At 41.0% G+C, this 18,141-nt stretch overlaps 1 protein-coding gene and 1 pseudogene across 2 annotated transcripts in view; one reads left to right on the plus strand and one right to left on the minus strand.

Annotated features, from left to right (window-relative positions):
- Nucleotides 1-3,826: 3,826 nt before the first annotated feature.
- On the minus strand, nt 3,827-5,315 carry LOC310775699 (neurexophilin-1 pseudogene; annotated as a pseudogene). Its single transcript has 2 exons — nt 5,262-5,315; nt 3,827-4,564 (listed from the first exon to the last, which is right to left on the minus strand). The product of its transcript is annotated as a neurexophilin-1 pseudogene (transcript).
- An 11,331-nt stretch (nt 5,316-16,646) lies between these two features.
- LOC310775700 (alpha-tectorin-like) overlaps nt 16,647-18,141 on the plus strand; it is a gene marked incomplete at its 3' end in the record, with an annotated part of 42,371 nt that continues 40,876 nt past the window's right edge. Inside the window, exons 1-2 of the mRNA XM_083635845.1 lie at nt 16,647-16,687; nt 17,347-17,747. Of these exons, the coding sequence (XP_083491971.1) occupies nt 16,678-16,687; nt 17,347-17,747 (411 nt within the window). The 5' untranslated portion in view covers nt 16,647-16,677. The remainder of the gene's footprint in view (nt 16,688-17,346; nt 17,748-18,141) is intronic.

Consider the following 18,141-nt stretch of genomic DNA (forward strand, 5'->3'; position numbering starts at 1 on the left):
TAAAAAAATATATTTTGGCTGCAACTTTTGCCCCCACTGTCTAAAAGCTGGGGGCATCTACAAAATTGGGGGCACTTTAAAAAATAGTAATTGGTGCAAAAAGTTGCTAAAGCGTAGTGTGAACAACAGCGCTGTTTGTGTGTGAGTGTTCTTTATCGTTGTCTAGTGGCAACCAGCTTGCAGGTGCTGAGTGTGTGTTAGAGATGGAAATTAACTGAATTCAATTATGAATTGAATGAAAATAAAATTATCAAAATATTGGGAACAATTGTTGCCCGTGCATCATGGTTTTTAGGGGCATTCTGATATTTCTTGGGGGCATTTTTGCCCTTGCTCCTGGTTAAATTCCTACACTGCTCTGAAGGCTTATAAAAGGTCACAGAATAGAACAAAACACAACTTTTGATGTCTGGTTTGGCAGTCCTATAGACCAGCTTTTAGATGATTGGGAAGAGCTATTGTATTTGGTACCTGCTGGTTTGTAACAATAGACCCTTCTCACGGGGGCCATTTTGTGTAAAAAAAGGCAGGGTAAACACAGGTGCAAGCAAAACAATGAGGGGTTCAAACTTCCATGTTTGGAATTTGAAAACCCTCATTAGTGTTTTGCTTCCCAGCCTGTATGAAGCGTTGAGGAATCAACTTGCTGTAAGTTACCTGTCTGGAAGTAACTAACGATGTAGCCCTACTTCCATGATAGAAAAAATGGCATAAGAACTCAACCTTCCAGCACACCTGACACCTGTGGCGGAGTGAGTACATGCATGTTATTTAATTTCTCTGTGCTAACATCAGGTCAGGACATGACCTAGCTCTATCAGCTACAGGTAAAATAGCGGCGGCACCAGGTTAACTGAACCTCAGTGGAATGGGTCACTCACCATCTCTCCCTGCGTCTCCAGCAGCAACCTGATGAAGACCCAAGACCATAGCTGTCTGTGGCCAACAGTAACTGCATTTAGTTGTTTCAGGTTGGTGTTACAGATTTATGCAGTGTTACGTATTATGATTTATTATAAATACAGAAAGATGTTTGCAGATATTTGCTTTGATGCTCCGATGCAGGCCAGCAAGTGATGGAAATGTGTTCTACTGCAGAATATGGGAATTTGATAGTCTACTGTAAAAAAAAAAGCGGTTCTAACTGAAGAACCATTAACGCAGGTGTAGCCAATCACATTAATGAGGGCCCTGGCACTGGAACACTTACAAATGGAGTGTAACTATCATTTATGGTATTGGTTGTTATACCTGCTTTACCACCTCAAAATGGTTGCTGTGAAACGGGTTTATGGGGCCTTTGAGGATTAAGGAATTTTGGGGATATACAGTTTTTTGCATTGCTGATTTTTTTGTTTAATGTTCCCTATTTTTACTTGAGCTCTGCTGGTGCTGTGGGAGGTTCACAGGCAGCAGTATGAGCAGTGCATGAATTTACAGCAACACTGAACATGTTGACATGAGCAAACAGCTAACTCACACACACACACACGCACACAGTAACACCTCCACATCTCATGCATACACCTGAACAAGTAAAGGAAATGCCATATTATTTTACACAGCTCTGATAGGCCACATGGCGCTGGAAAGAGGAGAGCTTCTAGTGCGTCTTTCATAGAACATGAGATTTTCATACATTTCTTTCCAAGTAAACTTAAAATGTTATGTGTTCTGTTTTCTTTTGAATCCCTACAGCCGCTCAACCGTCACCGACACCCTGCATGAGCACGCTCAGTCTGACCATGGCGCCTAGGAGGACTCCTTCCACCTGCAGCAGTTCTTCAGTGACTCTGATAAGCTCATGAGCTGGATCATCGAGAAGAAGAAGACTACTACTGATGAGTCCTACAAGGTAGATCCCTGCCTTAACAAGAATTCAAACAAGAAGAAAGGCAGAATTTACAAACACTGATAGTCTTTCTACATCTTCACACTGCTTGTTGTCAGAGTGACAGATCAAAGTCTGACCCTCTGACTTTAATCTGATTAGCAAACATTTTTGTTGTTAGTATCGGGGCTGAAACTTCTTGGTTTGCATTAAAAAAAAAATCTGCCTTCATGCATGCTTCCAAGTATTTTGATCATACCAAAGGCCAAGGTGAAGGTAAGAAGATGAAGCGAAAAAAGATGAATGCCGAAATGTCCGTGGCAACATAGCTGTGCTCTAAGGAAGTCTGACCATAGACTATAGTTCGTGAATGAGGCCCATTCAATTCTTTGTGGGATTTGATGGTCTCTGCTGATACATGGTCACTCTGAGCTGTTGTTACTACTACACATTCTCAGGAGGGCAAACGAGCACAAGAAGGAGTACTTCAACTTTTAATGGGGTTTTATTTTCTTTTTTTAAATAGCATTTCTGCTTTATCAGGCAGCATACAGTGAAGAGTGATGAGGAAATATAGGAGAGAGGACATGTGACAAAGAAGTGTACAAGGCAAACTGAAACACACAACATCACAAGTACATGGTACCCACCCCAGCCCCATGGCACCCACCCCAGCCCCGAGGACATCAGAAAACAAATGCATCTAAAATCCATTGTAGGCATTGGAACAAAGCACAACTTTGTGATGAACTCTATTATGAATTCTAATGCAACCTGAAAGCATTCTGTACCCCCCCCCCCCCCCCCCACCCGCTCTTTCGCCTTCTAAACTGAATCTAAAGTGTTTTACAGAATATAGATAGGAAGCTTTATTATAATAACTATATCACACTGTTAATGCTATGCTGCTAAATTGAATTTGAATCCCTAAATCTTGACTCAGTACAAGGTAGAATGGCATGCAGTGGTTCTCAAACTTTTCTGGCTTCAGTACAGTACCCCCTAATTTCTGAATCCAAGTACCCCCTTTACCGGACTACAACATTTTGCATATGATGCAATGAATGAATCATAACCCACCTTTTGAAGAATATAACATTACAAAATAAGAAATTGAGGGAAAGAGTTGCAATTAGTGCCTGAGTAGACTTATTTTAACGTTTCGTTTATTTTCATGATTCTTAAATTTGTCCATTTTCACCTCTCTCTCTCAAGTACCCTCTGTAGTACCTCCACATACCCCTAGGGGTACATGTACACCAGTTTGGGAACCACTGGATGGTGAAATGAATTACAGTATGTTCTCAGGCCTTTGACTATTGTCTGTAGTTGGATATCTGCAGTGTTATATAGAGAATCCATTAAAAGATGACAATATATAGTAGGCCTTAACAAACCTACAAATGTACCGTATTCATATAGTTTCAGTCATGGATTAGGGAAATGATTATTGGAACTATGCATAAAATCATGCCAATACAAGCTTTTCTGTACTCTACAACACGCAAGACATTACACTGTAAAAAATATTGGATAGTTGTCAGACTTGAAAAACCTTTCTCTCTGAGATAATCAGTGCTTTCAAATCCTTTGAAACCTTGTGACTTTCTCATAGTTGCTCCACCTGTATTTTTCTTTTTGTTTGCCCTAAAACATAATCCTCCTGTGTCGTAAAGTTGCGCTATGGTCAATCTGGGAACACAGAGTCTATCAGTGTGACGACTAAGACAGGACAGACGGCCGACATTCCGGGGTTTCCGCTGTAGAGCGAACGTCCCGCCCCTTCCGTCATTGTTTACATTCCGCCGACATCTCATATGCAGCTATTTATTATTATTATTATCAACCGAAAAGTCATCTGGACCTACAATCAATCAGCTCCAACTTCATTCTCGCGTCAATTGGACAGTAAACAAAAACCGCGGCGGACATCCACTATACAGCGGAAACCCCCGGAATGTCAGCCATCTGTCCCAGAGGCAGATTGAGCTGTGGTTAACCTGAGGGCAGGTAGGGTCCTTGATTGTGGTAGCTGTAGTCCGGACAGACTTTCTGGACCAGCCTGTAGTCTGTGCTGTAGAAAGAGACGTAGATGCAGATGACCTGGAAGGGCTTGGAGCACATCCAGGTGACGTGGCTCTGGGTCTGCTCCTGAGCGCAGGTCTTTGACGGGTCGTAGTTACACAGCATCACCTTCTTGTTGCGCTCAACTTTCTCATAGTCCACTCGACAGTTAAATGTCTTTGACTCTTTGGGGTGGACCACGCTTTGCCGTTCCAGGTCGAACTCCACCTCTTTCATTGGTGGGACGAGGCTGACCGACACGTTGCCCACACCTGTGGAGTTGTGGCGGAAGTAGACTCCGAGGGAGCCGTTCCCGTGATCCACAATCTTGCCCATTATCAGCAAATTCAATTTGACTGTCTTGATGTTTGAATAAAAGTCCCCCCAGCCGAACATCTTGGAAAACTTGGACGTTCCGTGAACTTTCATGATGGGTCGGAGCTTTATCTTTAAAGATGGGTCAGAGTCTAATTGGGAGTTTACTCCAAACATTTCCCAAAATCCCTGCTTTGACAGAGGGAGGGAGGACTGGAGGGGAAGCTGAGTCAGACTCCTGGTCTGGAGTGTCTGATCGTTCAGTGTTGAAGGTCCTTGATCTCCGTTGAGTTCAGTCGATGCTGCCTTGCCAAAGGTGAAGTTGCTGTTGGGCGTGTCTTGCCCAAGCACCAACTGTAGACAGGAAATGAGAGGAAAGAAATGGGAAATTGAGGGATAGAAAAGGAAGTACATGAATAAATCAATCAATTGGAGAAGAAAGGGCCAAGCATTCTCTTTAGATATGGATGATGTTGCTGTAAAAGACATTTGTTTCATATCAAGTCGCTTCCAAAAACTTCTCATCAATAACAAAGAAAGTGGCATTATCACTTTTCTAAATCTTGTTGTTCATATTGCACTTGCAGTGTTTCCCCTATATAGTATGTGTGCACAATTACCGCAATATGGCCGCCGCCACCTAATTACACTGTATTTTTTTCACTTTAGAAACTAACCTTATTTTATGCTACATATCCAGGTCATTCACACTCTTGTGAATAAAGCATATAAACAAGAAACCTTATCTGATAATGTCAGCACAACACACAGGTGTAGGAAGCACAGGGGACAGGGGGGACATTGTAAGAGTACGGTACTATAGCAATATTATAGGATCACTATAGGAATATTATAGGAATACTAGATCGCTATTGCCAAATAAAAGGACAGGACTAGGCAGGTTACGCTTTGCAAGCGAAATATTTGTGTGTAAGCGCGCTCCTGTCTGCTGCCTGCTACAACTCCATCGTAGGGGAAACACTGATTTGACGTGCATATCTCTGATGTGAGCATCTGAGGCACATTTGATACTTCTAGTTAGTTTACTTACCAAACAAATGGTTCCTTTCACAAGTATCCAAACAAAGCTGTGTCTGGCATCCATCGTGCAGAAATTCCTCCCAAAAGATCCATCCACTCTCGCCTATTAGTCCATGCAGGCAAAGTCACTTTTATAAGTTCATGTTAATTGTACTCTGCAGTTTTCAAATCCATGTTGAGAAGAAGCATCCTCGTCAAGCAGTGCGCTGAGAAAAACACTCCAGATGCTTGTATATCAGTAGAAAAGCTTTAGTGTGCTGCTCACCACAGACTGTGAAGCTTTCGCAGAGCTCCAGATTTTAAACACCCAGTCTCTCTCTCTCTCTCTCTCTCTCTCTCTCTCTCTCTCTCTCTCTCTCTCTCTCTCTCTCTCTCTCTCTCTCACACACACACGGTGTAGACATTGCACCATAACCCCTGCCTAGCTCTGCTTGTCCTTGCTCTGCCCTTGACAGACCTTTTGCATGATAATTGGGTGGTAATTGACAAAAAAGTTCAATTGACACTTTGTTAAGAGCAGATTTGTTTCTTTCAGTGTGTAGGGTCAAGCTCAGCCAAGATAAAGTTATACTGCCATCCTGTGGCCAGATATGTTAGTGCAGGTTGAGCAAGAATATCAGGGCAACAAAGTGTCCGTGTTAAATTCACCTGCTCTGACAGTGTCAGTGTTAAATTAATATTATCACCTGCTCTGACAGTGTCAGTGTTAAATTTATATTATCACCTGCTCTGTCAGTGTCCGTGTTAAATTAATAGTATCACCCACCTGCTCTGACAGTGTCCGTGTTAAATTAATAGTATCACCTGCTCTGACAGTGTCAGTGTTAAATTTGTGCAGATGAGATTAAAACAGGACACATCTCGCCTCTAAACATCTTTGAATTTACACATTCCAGGAGCAGCCGCAGTCGGAGGTTTGCTGTTTCTGGGGCCATTGCAAGGTGAGCCCACAGGAAAAGTTATAATCTCACTTTAACACTCGAACAACCAGCAGTTTTCAAATGTATATTACTGTGTTCATTTGAACCCTACTGGGCCTAGTCCATGACTTTTTGAAAGGTCACATTTAGCCCTGCCATATGTACTGTAGTTCAGTAAGTGCTGATGATCCTGACCATCCTGACATAAAGAATTGGGGGGAAAAGTCTCAACACGACCTCAAACCTGAGTGGAGAAAGTTAAACATCAATGGTTCATACATTTGAAAGACTTTTCATTATCGTACAGTTGGTAAGAAGGAAGGGGTTGCTCAGAATAAATGGATACATTTGATTGATAACAAAGCTAGAATGTTTAGAGAATCCAGAGCACATGTTACATTCTCATATGGAAAAGTCTTCATTTATATATAATTTATATTGGTCATTTCTCACCAGAATTCATATGTGTTGATAATACAAATAATGAGCCTCCAAATGTAACAATAGGCTACACAATAGACTTGGCTGGCATCGTATTGCAAACATGAGGAAATGTTATTATATCTGCTTTGCAACAAAAATGCACACACACACTCTCTCTCACACACTCTCACTCTCTCTCACACACACACACACACACACACACACACACACACACACACACACACACACACACACACACACACACACACACACACACACACACACACACACACACACACGGTGTAGACATTGCACCATAACCCCTGCCTAGCTCTGCTTGTCCTTGCTCTGCCCTTGACACACCTTTTGCATGATAATTGGGTGGTAATTGACAAAAAAGTTCAATTGACACTTTGTTAAGAGCAGATTTGTTTCTTTCAGTGTGTAGGAGTCAAGCTCAGCCAAGATAAAGTTATACTGCCAAGATAAAGTTATACTGCCAAGATAAAGTTATACTGCCATCCTGTGACCAGATATTTTAGTGCAGGTTGAGCAAGAATATCAGGGCAACAAAGTGTCCGTGTTAAATTCACCTGCTCTGACAGTGTCAAATTAATATTATCACCTGCTCTGACAGTGTCAGTGTTACATTTATATCATCACCTGCTCTGACAGTGTCAGTGTTAAATTTATATTATCACCTGCTCTGACAGTGTCAGTGTTAAATTTATATTATCACCTGCTCTGACAGTGTCAGTGTTAAATTTATATTATCACCTGCTCTGACAGTGTCAGTGTTAAATTAATATTATCACCTGCTCTGACACCAGTGTTAAATTTATATTATCATCTGCTCTGACAGTGTCAGTGTTAAATTTATATTATCACCTGCTCTGACAGTGTCAAATTAATATTATCACCTGCTCTGACAGTGTCAGTGTTACATTTATATCATCACCTGCTCTGACAGTGTCAGTGTTAAATTTATATTATCACCTGCTCTGACAGTGTCAGTGTTAAATTTATATTATCACCTGCTCTGACAGTGTCAGTGTTAAATTTATATTATCACCTGCTCTGACACCAGTGTTAAATTTATATTATCATCTGCTCTGACAGTGTCAGTGTTAAATTAATATTATCACCTGCTCTGACAGTGTCAGTGTTAAATGTATATTATCACCTGCTCTGACAGTGTCAGTGTTAAATTAATATTATCACCTGCTCTGACACCAGTGTTAAATTTATATTATCACCTGCTCTGACAGTGTCAGTGTTAAATTAATATTATCACCTGCTCTGACAGTGTCCGTGTTAAATTTATATTATCACCTGCTCTGACAGTGTCCGTGTTAAATTAATATTATCACCTGCTCTGACAGTGTCAGTGTTAAATTAATATTATCACCTGCTCTGACAGTGTCCGTGTTAAATTTATATTATCACCTGCTCTGACAGTGTCAGTGTTAAATTTATATTATCACCTGCTCTGACAGTGTCAGTGTTAAATTAATATTATCACCTGCTCTGACAGTGTCAGTGTTAAATGTATATTATCACCTGCTCTGACAGTGTCAGTGTTAAATTAATATTATCACCTGCTCTGACAGTGTCAGTGTTAAATTTATATTATCACCTGCTCTGACAGTGTCAGTGTTAAATTAATATTATCACCTGCTCTGACCGTGTCAGTGTTACATTTATATTATCACCTGCTCTGACAGTGTCAGTGTTAAATTAATAGTATCACCTGCTCTGACAGTGTCTGTGTTAAATTTATATTATCACCTGCTCTGACAGTGTCCGTGTTAAATTTATATTATCACCTGCTCTGACAATGTCCGTGTTAAATTAATAGTATCACCTGCTCTGACAGTGTCAGTGTTAAATTTGTGCAGATGAGATTAAAACAGGACACATCTCGCCTCTAAACATCTTTGAATTTACACATTCCAGGAGCAGCCGCAGTCGGAGGTTTGCTGTTTCTGGGGCCATTGCAAGGTGAGCTCACAGGAAAAGTTATAATCTCACTTTAACACTCGAACAACCAGCAGTTTTCAAATGTATATTACTGTGTTCATTTGAACCCTACTGGGCCTAGTCCATGACTTTTTGAAAGGTCACATTAGCCCTGCCATATGTACTGTAGTTCAGTAAGTGCTGATGATCCTGACCATCCTGACATAAAGAATTGTGGGGAAAAGTCTCAACACGACCTCAAACCTGAGTGGAGAAAGTTAAACATCAATGGTTCATACATTTGAAAGACTTTTCATTATCGTACAGTTGGTAAGAAGGAAGGGGTTGCTCAGAATAAATGGTTACATTTGATTGATAACAAAACTAGAATGTTTAGAGAATCCAGAGCACATGTTACATTCTCATATGGAAAAGTCTTCATTTATATATAATTTATATTGGTCATTTCTCACCAGAATTCATATGTGTTGATAATACAAATAATGAGCCTCCAAATGTAACAATAGGCTACACAATAGACTTGGCTGGCATCGTATTGCAAACATGAGGAAATGTTATTATATCTGCTTTGCAACAAACTTTGAGTACATGGAGATCATCTCCGACTGGTTCAGTCGCATTCCAGAACATTTCCACTGGAGGGAGTGAGAAGAGGAAACAATTCATGAGGACTGTCAATCTATTCGCCTAATAGAACATTTCCTTTACTTAATCATAGGCTATTTGTGCACAAAGTCAGCAAATTGAAAGACTTATGCTATAATAGTACATCAGCTATTGTATGTGGATTTTTTTAAACTAGTATTACAGGTAGCTACTAATACTCTCGTAAAACCTCGTGTAGATTAATTTGTATGTCTATTGTAAAGACATGTTTTTTGCCTTTTTTGTTTCATTGACCACTTTGTCTACTTGTAATAATAATAAAAAAAATTGTGATTTGTAGGCTATATGTAAAGATTCCTTGCCATTTTGAATTTAAAACTACAGATTCCGACATAGATGTAGAATAGGTGCGGGGTTGGATGCCCCCATGTTTTCCCCACGGCGCTGGGCCAGCAGGGGTTAAAAGATGGCAAAGTCAGGACACTTACTCACGGACGTTTAGTGAGTTTAGTGAAGGGGCGGGGCTAGGGAAGATTTATGTATGATGGTTAAACGCTGTAGTGCAGTGTATTCCTGCTATTTGGAGGATGCAGCCTCTTAACTCGTGCTCCAACCCTACCATGCAAAATAGAAAAGGGCATTTTAAGAATTGTATAATGAACAAATAAATAAAGTATTGTAGGCTACTGAAATGCTTTTTTTCTCTCTCTCCCTTTCAATATTCTCCCATACTACATCCTGCCGGTGAAGCTCCCCACTGTCTGGTAAAAAGAAGCGGTTGGCAACTGCGCATGTGTCGGAGGAAGCATGGTGCTAGTCTACGGCTCTCCCCAGATCGGCAGAGGGGGTGGAGCAGCGACCAGGGCAGCAGGGGGAAATTGGCCAAGTACAATTGGGGAGAAAATGGGGGGGGGAAGGGGAATCAGGAAAAAAGAAAGAAAAAAAAAAAGAACTGAATGAATTGATTGTTAAACATTCATCATTAATTTTGATGTAAATATTTTGGAGAATCATTTACTGGTGATGATTTACTTTATTTTCTGTTTGTCACACAGATTATTAGAAATACCCTTTCTAATGCAGTATGTAAAAGTCTGCATGATATCCACCAAAAATAATTTTGTGATCCCGCAAAATGTTGACAAATAATCTATATATAAATTTGGCAATGTGGGCAATGTCTGTTCTCTGTTTACATTTTTGTGCCGGCCACAGCTATGCCGTTTTATGTGCGATCGGGCTGAAACTTACAGGGGGTGTAAACGGACCTGGGCTTTTTAATTAGGGCAGATGAATTGCTCTAAGTCTGATTGCCCAGCCTAAGGCTGAGGCTATAGTTCAGTGATGATGTCATCAGTGATGATGCCATCAGTGATGATGTCATCAGTGACTGATGATGTCATCTGAGGTGATGTAAATAATGGGAGTATGGAAAAGGTGTGAAGGAAACGCTATTGTGTCGTTTCTTTCAGAAACTGTCCTCGCGTAAAGGGCCCCTAAGTAGGACGAGCATCAATTGACGGAGCCGGATTTTCTTATTAGGTGATTGCCCTAATTGTCATCAGTGATGTCATCCGTGATGATGTCATCAGTGATGTCATAGAGCAGGCGAAGCCGCGACGCGCAGTGGTCATCAGTGATGTATGTCATAAGAGCGGGTGAGCCCGTGCTGCGGGCAAGCTGCAGGGTGGGCGAGGGAGCAAGTGAGCCCGCACATCGGTCGAGCTGCGTATGCAAGCTGCAGGGCAGCTGGCAGCCTAGGAATCGATGCCTAGTGTTTTGTAATGAGCATCCCAACAACTTAAGGCTTTCTCAAGGTATCACATTACGGTGAGGACATATTCCATCCGCTCTTTTATTTCTGCGGAACACAATACATTACAAGTACAATGTTCGGTTTATTGTTTACGAGGAAGCAACTTGATTTGATCCGTTGATGGGAAACCTACTGTAAATGGATACTTCTGTGGCAATGCAGTTTTGTGGGCTTGTGCCAGCTTTTACAGTATAAAGCACAGTCCGCTGTAGCCTCACAGGTTTGAGCTGGAGAGGGACAGCGTCCATTGAACAGGTGATTACTTTTATTTTTGAGGTGAAACGTTATTTTCAAATAATTATGCCGCATTATGATAGTATTTCATTAATTATGCATGTTATTACCTACTAGATTGAATACTTATTAATGCAAATTAAAATATAATTCAGTAATTTGAGCAATTGTGTGTTTTTCTTCAGCAGATTTGAATTGAGAGCCTGAGAGAATGGCGAGTCAATTTCAGATCCCATTGTCCTTACTGCTCCTGGGGCTGATAAGTAAGTATTACAAATTGGGGCGTCTGGGTAGAGGTAAAAGCACTTACCTACCACCGCGGGACCCGGGTTCAATTCCCGCCAGCGGTACTTCCAGCTTGGTCAGACGTTCCTACAGACACAATTGGCCGTGTCTGTGGGTGGGAAGCCGGTGGGGTATGGAGCACGGGAATCGACCAAGTATAATTTGGGGGGAAATTGGAGAAAATTCCGAAGAAAAAATTGATTTAAAAAAGTATATTGGATCCAGTTATAATGTATTTGTGTGTGTATATATATATATATATCTCATCTATGTTGCTCAATCTGATTGTTTATTTAATTTACAGGCATTGCGACTTCTCAGCATGTTGGTAAGTTGCAGCCTATTGAAGCGAGGTTTTTATTTATGGGCCATACTCTAATCATTATGAAGAAAATTCAAGTCAAATACTTTTCTTTTGGAGGAAAAAAGAGACAAGTATCCAATATCAATTTTCTTAATTTCCTTATTAACCAAAGTCTCTTGCACACCTGAGAAGTCTTGTGGCAGGTGCGTAGGTGGAGTAGAATCACTTAGAAAAATAATGGACACCCGCACACTGTCTTCACTTGCTCAAAAATGGAAAATGTAATACACAACGTTTCGGTACAAGACCTTTTTCAAGTATATGCTGACAGGAGGAAATAGAAAACATATACAGGAATCTGGCTTCACAGTGATCAATCATTACAGACATCATATCAGTGGCAAAAGCCTTCACCTTGTGGCTCACAGCCAGCTCCTCCTTCACTTACAAGACCTCAATTGGCCTCAATTGTAGGTCTATGGGTCTTTTAAGACTGTCAGTAAAGTAGCAATTAAAATACATAAGGGCATCAACAACACTAACAATATATATAGAATAAAGTAGAAAAAGTACTAAATCCCATATTTACACAACAATTTTCATCACATAACAATGGAGTCCAGATATGTAATCCACATTAGGTCAAAGGTTCAGGATTGGTACCTGTACCTTTTTCACACAGGCAATCCGGGCAGATGTAAATAATCCGGGCAGATCTCCTTATTTGCGTGATGCAACTAGGGGGGCGCTACGCACGCTAGATTCCTAGGGTGGGGACTCTGGAGATGATGTGCCATGGCTGCAGTTATGGAAATCGCCCGCCCACCCGGCTCCCAAAATCGTGACTGACAGACACCGCCGACCCACCTAGTAGGCACCATCGTGCAACTGTGCGCCATCGGCTCATACCACATACAGTACATCACAGTTGCTCAAGTGACATCACTGATGACATCACAGCAATTGCTCGAGTGACATCGCTGATGACATCACAGCAATTGCTCGAGTGACATCACTGATGACTTCACTGACATCTCAATTGCTCAAGTGACATCACTGATGACATCTGCACTGATGACATCACTGATGACATCACAATTGCTCAAGTGACATCACTGATGACATCACTGATGACATCACAATTGCTCAAGTGACATCACTGATGACATCATCACTGATATCAAAATCGTGACTGAACCACACCGCCACCACAGACACACCGCCACCCACTTACAATTTAACTAAGATAGATAACATAACATAACTTCTAACTAAAGTTTCCAGTATTTCCAGTGCCCATACACACAGATCTGTACTTTGTACATGCACGCACTGTGGCTGTCCATTCGCGTCTTCGTAATGTGGCTGCGTCCTGAGGGAGTAGGCCTACTAATATACATACACACACACACACACACACACACACACACACACACACACACACACACACACACACACACAGAGTTAAGGAAGTTGCATCTGTTATTTCAATGTTGTATGTATATGGAAAATGTATTCCCAGTTTTTAAGTGGTGCAGCCGCTTCTTAAGTGATATGTGTGCCCATCCGCTTTAGCACGAGATGTCAGTTTGTAGCATGAGAGGATTCTCAGGCGTAGCCTATGCATATGGAGAGAGGGCGGGTACAAGCATGAAGTCACCTCACGTGCCCGATGCACCACCACCACACCAGGTGGACATCAAACAGCATAGAAGTCAAATCAGGCACAAGCAATTCTCAGTCCACCAGAAATGTTAATATCTGCACAAATAATCATGCAAAATGACCCGAAAAAATTAAATATCTTTGGTTAATATAGATGCAAAGGCCATGTAATTGGCTCGTCATAACTCACATTCCAGGAATATACAGGTAGGTAGGTATTGACATGTCCCAGCCACGGCTCATGGGGCTGGGCACAGTGAGCCAGCCAGGCACTGTAACCTGGATTTACATTTTACTTCACCTCACGTGGGTGTGTTTTTCTTTTGTGTGTTTTTTTGTAACTGTTAACTGACATTACCATATGGGAGCAAGATAATCACTGAGAAGCAATTAATCAATGGAAGTTTTTTCTTGCATCCTGAAAATCCATCCATCCATCTTCAACTGCTGCTGGAGGTAGCAGTTCCAGCAGGGGACCCCAAACTTCGCTTTCTCTGGCCACATTAGCCAGCTTTGACTGGGGGCTCCCGAGGCGTTCCCAGGCCAGCGTGGAGATAAAATCTCTCCACCTAGCCCTCGGTCTTCCCCATGGTCTCCTCCCAGCTGGACGGGCCTGGAACACCTCCCTAGTGAGGCGACCAGGTGGCATCCTTTTACCAGATGCCCGAACCACCTCAACTGGCTCCTTTCTATGCAAAGGAGCAGCGGCTCTACTCCGAGTCCATGGTTTGCAGGATACTGTCACATTGCCAAAGCCTAACTGGGCTAACATACTTGTTGGGTGATTATGTATGTTGTGACCTACACTTTTGTTCTTCCTAGATCCCCTCTACCCAGTATCTGGACAACTAAGCATTGGAGTAGATGATGGAAGTTCTCCTCTCATAACCCTGCAGCAGCCTTTTGTCTATTTTGGACACACCTATAATCAGATTTACGTGTGTATTATTATTATTATTATTATTATTATTATTATTATTATTATTATTATTATTATTATTATTATTATTATTATTATTATTATTATTATTTGCAAATACAACATTCATAATTTGTGTGTACTGTCAAGCATTCTTGTGTTTTTAACCGTGGTATGACATTTTCAACCACTGGCTGGCAAATAACTTCCAATACTAGGATTGTGTTGTGAAATTGTATAAACGAGGACAGAACTCACAACATTTTGGTACCTACAAATGTAAAAATTATAGTTTTTGCTTCAGTATTACTAAAATGGACGTTATTATTTTACTTTCACATAAGGAATGTTGATTGTCACTGTAGTACATCTGACATCAGCATATCTGACTGACTGTAAAATATTGCAGCCAATAACCAGCAACATCTGACTGTAAAAGTCTGTTGTCAATCTTTGATACAGTAGTAAGATCTGTTTTATCTACTCGTTTGTTTTCAGGTCAACCACAATGGACACTTGACCTTTGATGCTGGATGGAGCAGGTACGTACCTTACCGGTTCCCAGCACATGGCTCCAGAGATCTCATCGCTCCCTTCTGGACAGACTTGGACAACAGCAATAATGGTCAAGTTTTGTATAACCAGTACACCGGCAGTGGCAGCAGTGTCCTGCAACAGGCCACACGAGACATCAATCATTACTTCCCAAACCTGAATTTCGCTGCCAACTGGGTCATGGTTGCGACGTGGTATGAAGTGGCTTACTATCCCACTTCAGGAACAGTAAGTCAGCTTAATCCAACAGCCATCATTAACTAATAGCCATAATTAAAACCAGCCTTAGAATGAACAATCTGAGTACAGGGCTTTTGGCTTTTTGGAGGGCTTAGGTGCTGTCGCTGGAATTATAAACTGTCCCCTATATATCACTTTTTGAATGACTGAGATATAGCTCTGTCAGATCAAGTATTTTAATCTGTTACGTGTCTAAGAGGAAAAACATGAGAAAAACATTCCACAACAAAACCATAAAAATAAATACTTTCCCTTTTGTTGTACAGAGATGAAAGTAACCAAATCACTCAAAATTGCACAATAGCTGCAAAATGCATTTTTGACCTCATTGCCAACAATGTGTAGCAACATACATCTGAAGGGTTCTTCACATATATATAGATATATATATATATATATATATATATATATATATATAGATATACACATACACACAAACATTTATACACATACACATATACAAACATTTATACACATACACATATACATATAGAAACATTTATACACATACACATATACAAACATTTATACACATACACATATACAAACATTTGGAAAAGCCAGAGCAGATAATAAGACACGCAAAAAGCTTAAAGACAAAACTTGCTAAAGTAGTCCACTGGGGACCAACATTGATTTCACATTAATTTAGCCTTATATAATGTTATGGTTTTATTTTTATTAAATTAACCACATTTTTTCCAGGAAACAACCGCTCAAGCTGTGTTGATCTCTGGTGGCCGGTATTCATTTGTGCTGATGAACTATGGCCCAATAGCTTCAACCTCTCACTATGTTCAGGTTAGACCAATTCAAAATATTGATCACTTATGTGCTGATCTAGACTAATTTAGTTGCTATTGATTATTACTACACATGAACACATAATAGCAATGCCATGCACAATACAGACTGTAGTATACTCATTGCTGAAAGAGATGCAACATTGTTAAATTCATATATTTCACTAGTGTGATATTTTATAGATTTGCCTACATAATATGTATGCAAATCTATAAAATATGATGCTAGTGAAATGATATTATGTGAAGTCAAGTGTTCAATATTCCTGCAAACAATTTGTGAACAATAACCAATGAAAGTCTGTGACAGTTTGTGACACAAAGCACTAAGGATTAGTTTTAGTACTGGAACTGCAGTGAGGATACTTATTGTTCACGAATAAAGTAAACAATTTAATTATATGTTATGCTACATTCACCCTGTTATACAGCCATTGAAAACGTGTTGTGTTTCTTTAGCCAGTGAGTATATTTCATCAGCATAAAGTGACCCAGACAAATAATGCGTGTGTATTTCCAGGCTGGCTATGACACAATCAACTCCACGGACCATTTCTCCATCCCTGGATCATTCGATAGCAGCGCATCAGGCAGCAACTCAACTTTCCGCCTGAGCAGCAATGTCAATGTACCCGGGCGCTGGGCCTTCCAGGTGGACTCTGGGTCGAGAGGCTGCATGTTCAATGGTAAGAAGAACACATGATGAACACATAATGAGGGGGGCACGGTGGCGCAGTGGTAGCTGTAGTAGTAGTGGTAGTGGTAGCTGTCGCCTCACATTTAGAAGGTCCTGGGTTCGATTCCCACCTGTGAGTGCTGAAGGAGTGCGTGCCCGTCTGCATGTCCTCGAATGCCCACGGCCCGGGTGGGGTCATCAAAAGGGCCTTTCTGTGTGGAGTTTGCATGTTCTCCCCGTTCCCCCTGGGGGTTTCCTTCATATAGGAACCCCTCTCCAAAAACATGCAATATCCTGGTCGCTGAAGTGGTGCCTCCTCTGGTCGTTCAGGGCGCCTGTTCGGAGGGAGGGGAACTTGTTGGAATAGAATGATCCTCACACATCAGTGTGATCTGCTGCTCAGAGTTTGATTCCAGTGTGTCCCCCTCAAAGTTGAACTACACTAATTAATGTTGTTTCATGGGCTGCCTCCTGCTGACTACATTGTACATGCGTTGCCATTCTGTTACGGTGATAACTGAATGTGTTCCATGTTGTCCACTATTGTACTGATGCATGCATACTGTTATTAGTGCTGACCTGGCAAAGTACATTTTCCTCACAATACTAAGTGGTATAAACAGTAATGGTGTGTTTTGACCTTTGACCTGCCGTATCGTTCTTTTCAAGGTTCTCCTGTGCAGCTGGGCGACTCATTCTGGAGGGACAACAGCTGCTCACAGAAGTGCACCTGCACCTCAGCAGGCCTGCGCTGTTACAGCCAACCCTGTTCCTTCTCCCAAATCTGCCGTCGTAGTGCTTTTCAGTTCTCCTGCCAGACGGTACAGAGACGCACCTGCACCATCTCTGGTGATCCACACTACTACACCTTCGATGGAAGTGTATTTCACTTCCAGGGCACCTGCACTTACGTGCTGTCCCAGCAGTGTGGCCGCGGGCTGCCCTACTACCGAGTGGAGGGCAAGAACGAGCACCGGGGCAGCACCCGAGTGGCTTGGACTCGCCTGGTCAAAGTGTATGTGTACAACGAACTGATAGAGCTGGTCAAAGGACACCGTGCTGAGGCAAAGGTTAGTGATTTTTATTTTACACTTTATACTCTTACTACTACTTTTTTTATAGACTAGAGCTAATGATAAGTATTTTTATAGACTAGAGTTAATTATAATTATAGACTAGAGTTAATGATAAGTATTTTTTATAGACTAGAGTTAATGATAAGTATTTTTTATAGACTAGAGTTAATGATAAGTATTTTTATAGACTAGAGTTAATTATAATTATAGACTAGAGTTAATGATAAGTATTTTTTATAGACTAGAGTTAATGATAAGTATTTTTTATAGACTAGAGTTAATGATAAGTATTTTTTATAGACTAGAGTTAATGATAATTATTCAGGAGAGTTGATAATTATTCAGTAGAGTTAATGATAATTATTCAGTAGAGTTAATGATAATTATT

Source organism: Poromitra crassiceps (genome assembly GCF_964638095.1).
Source record: "Poromitra crassiceps genome assembly, chromosome: 4".
NCBI lineage: Eukaryota > Metazoa > Chordata > Actinopteri > Beryciformes > Melamphaidae > Poromitra > Poromitra crassiceps.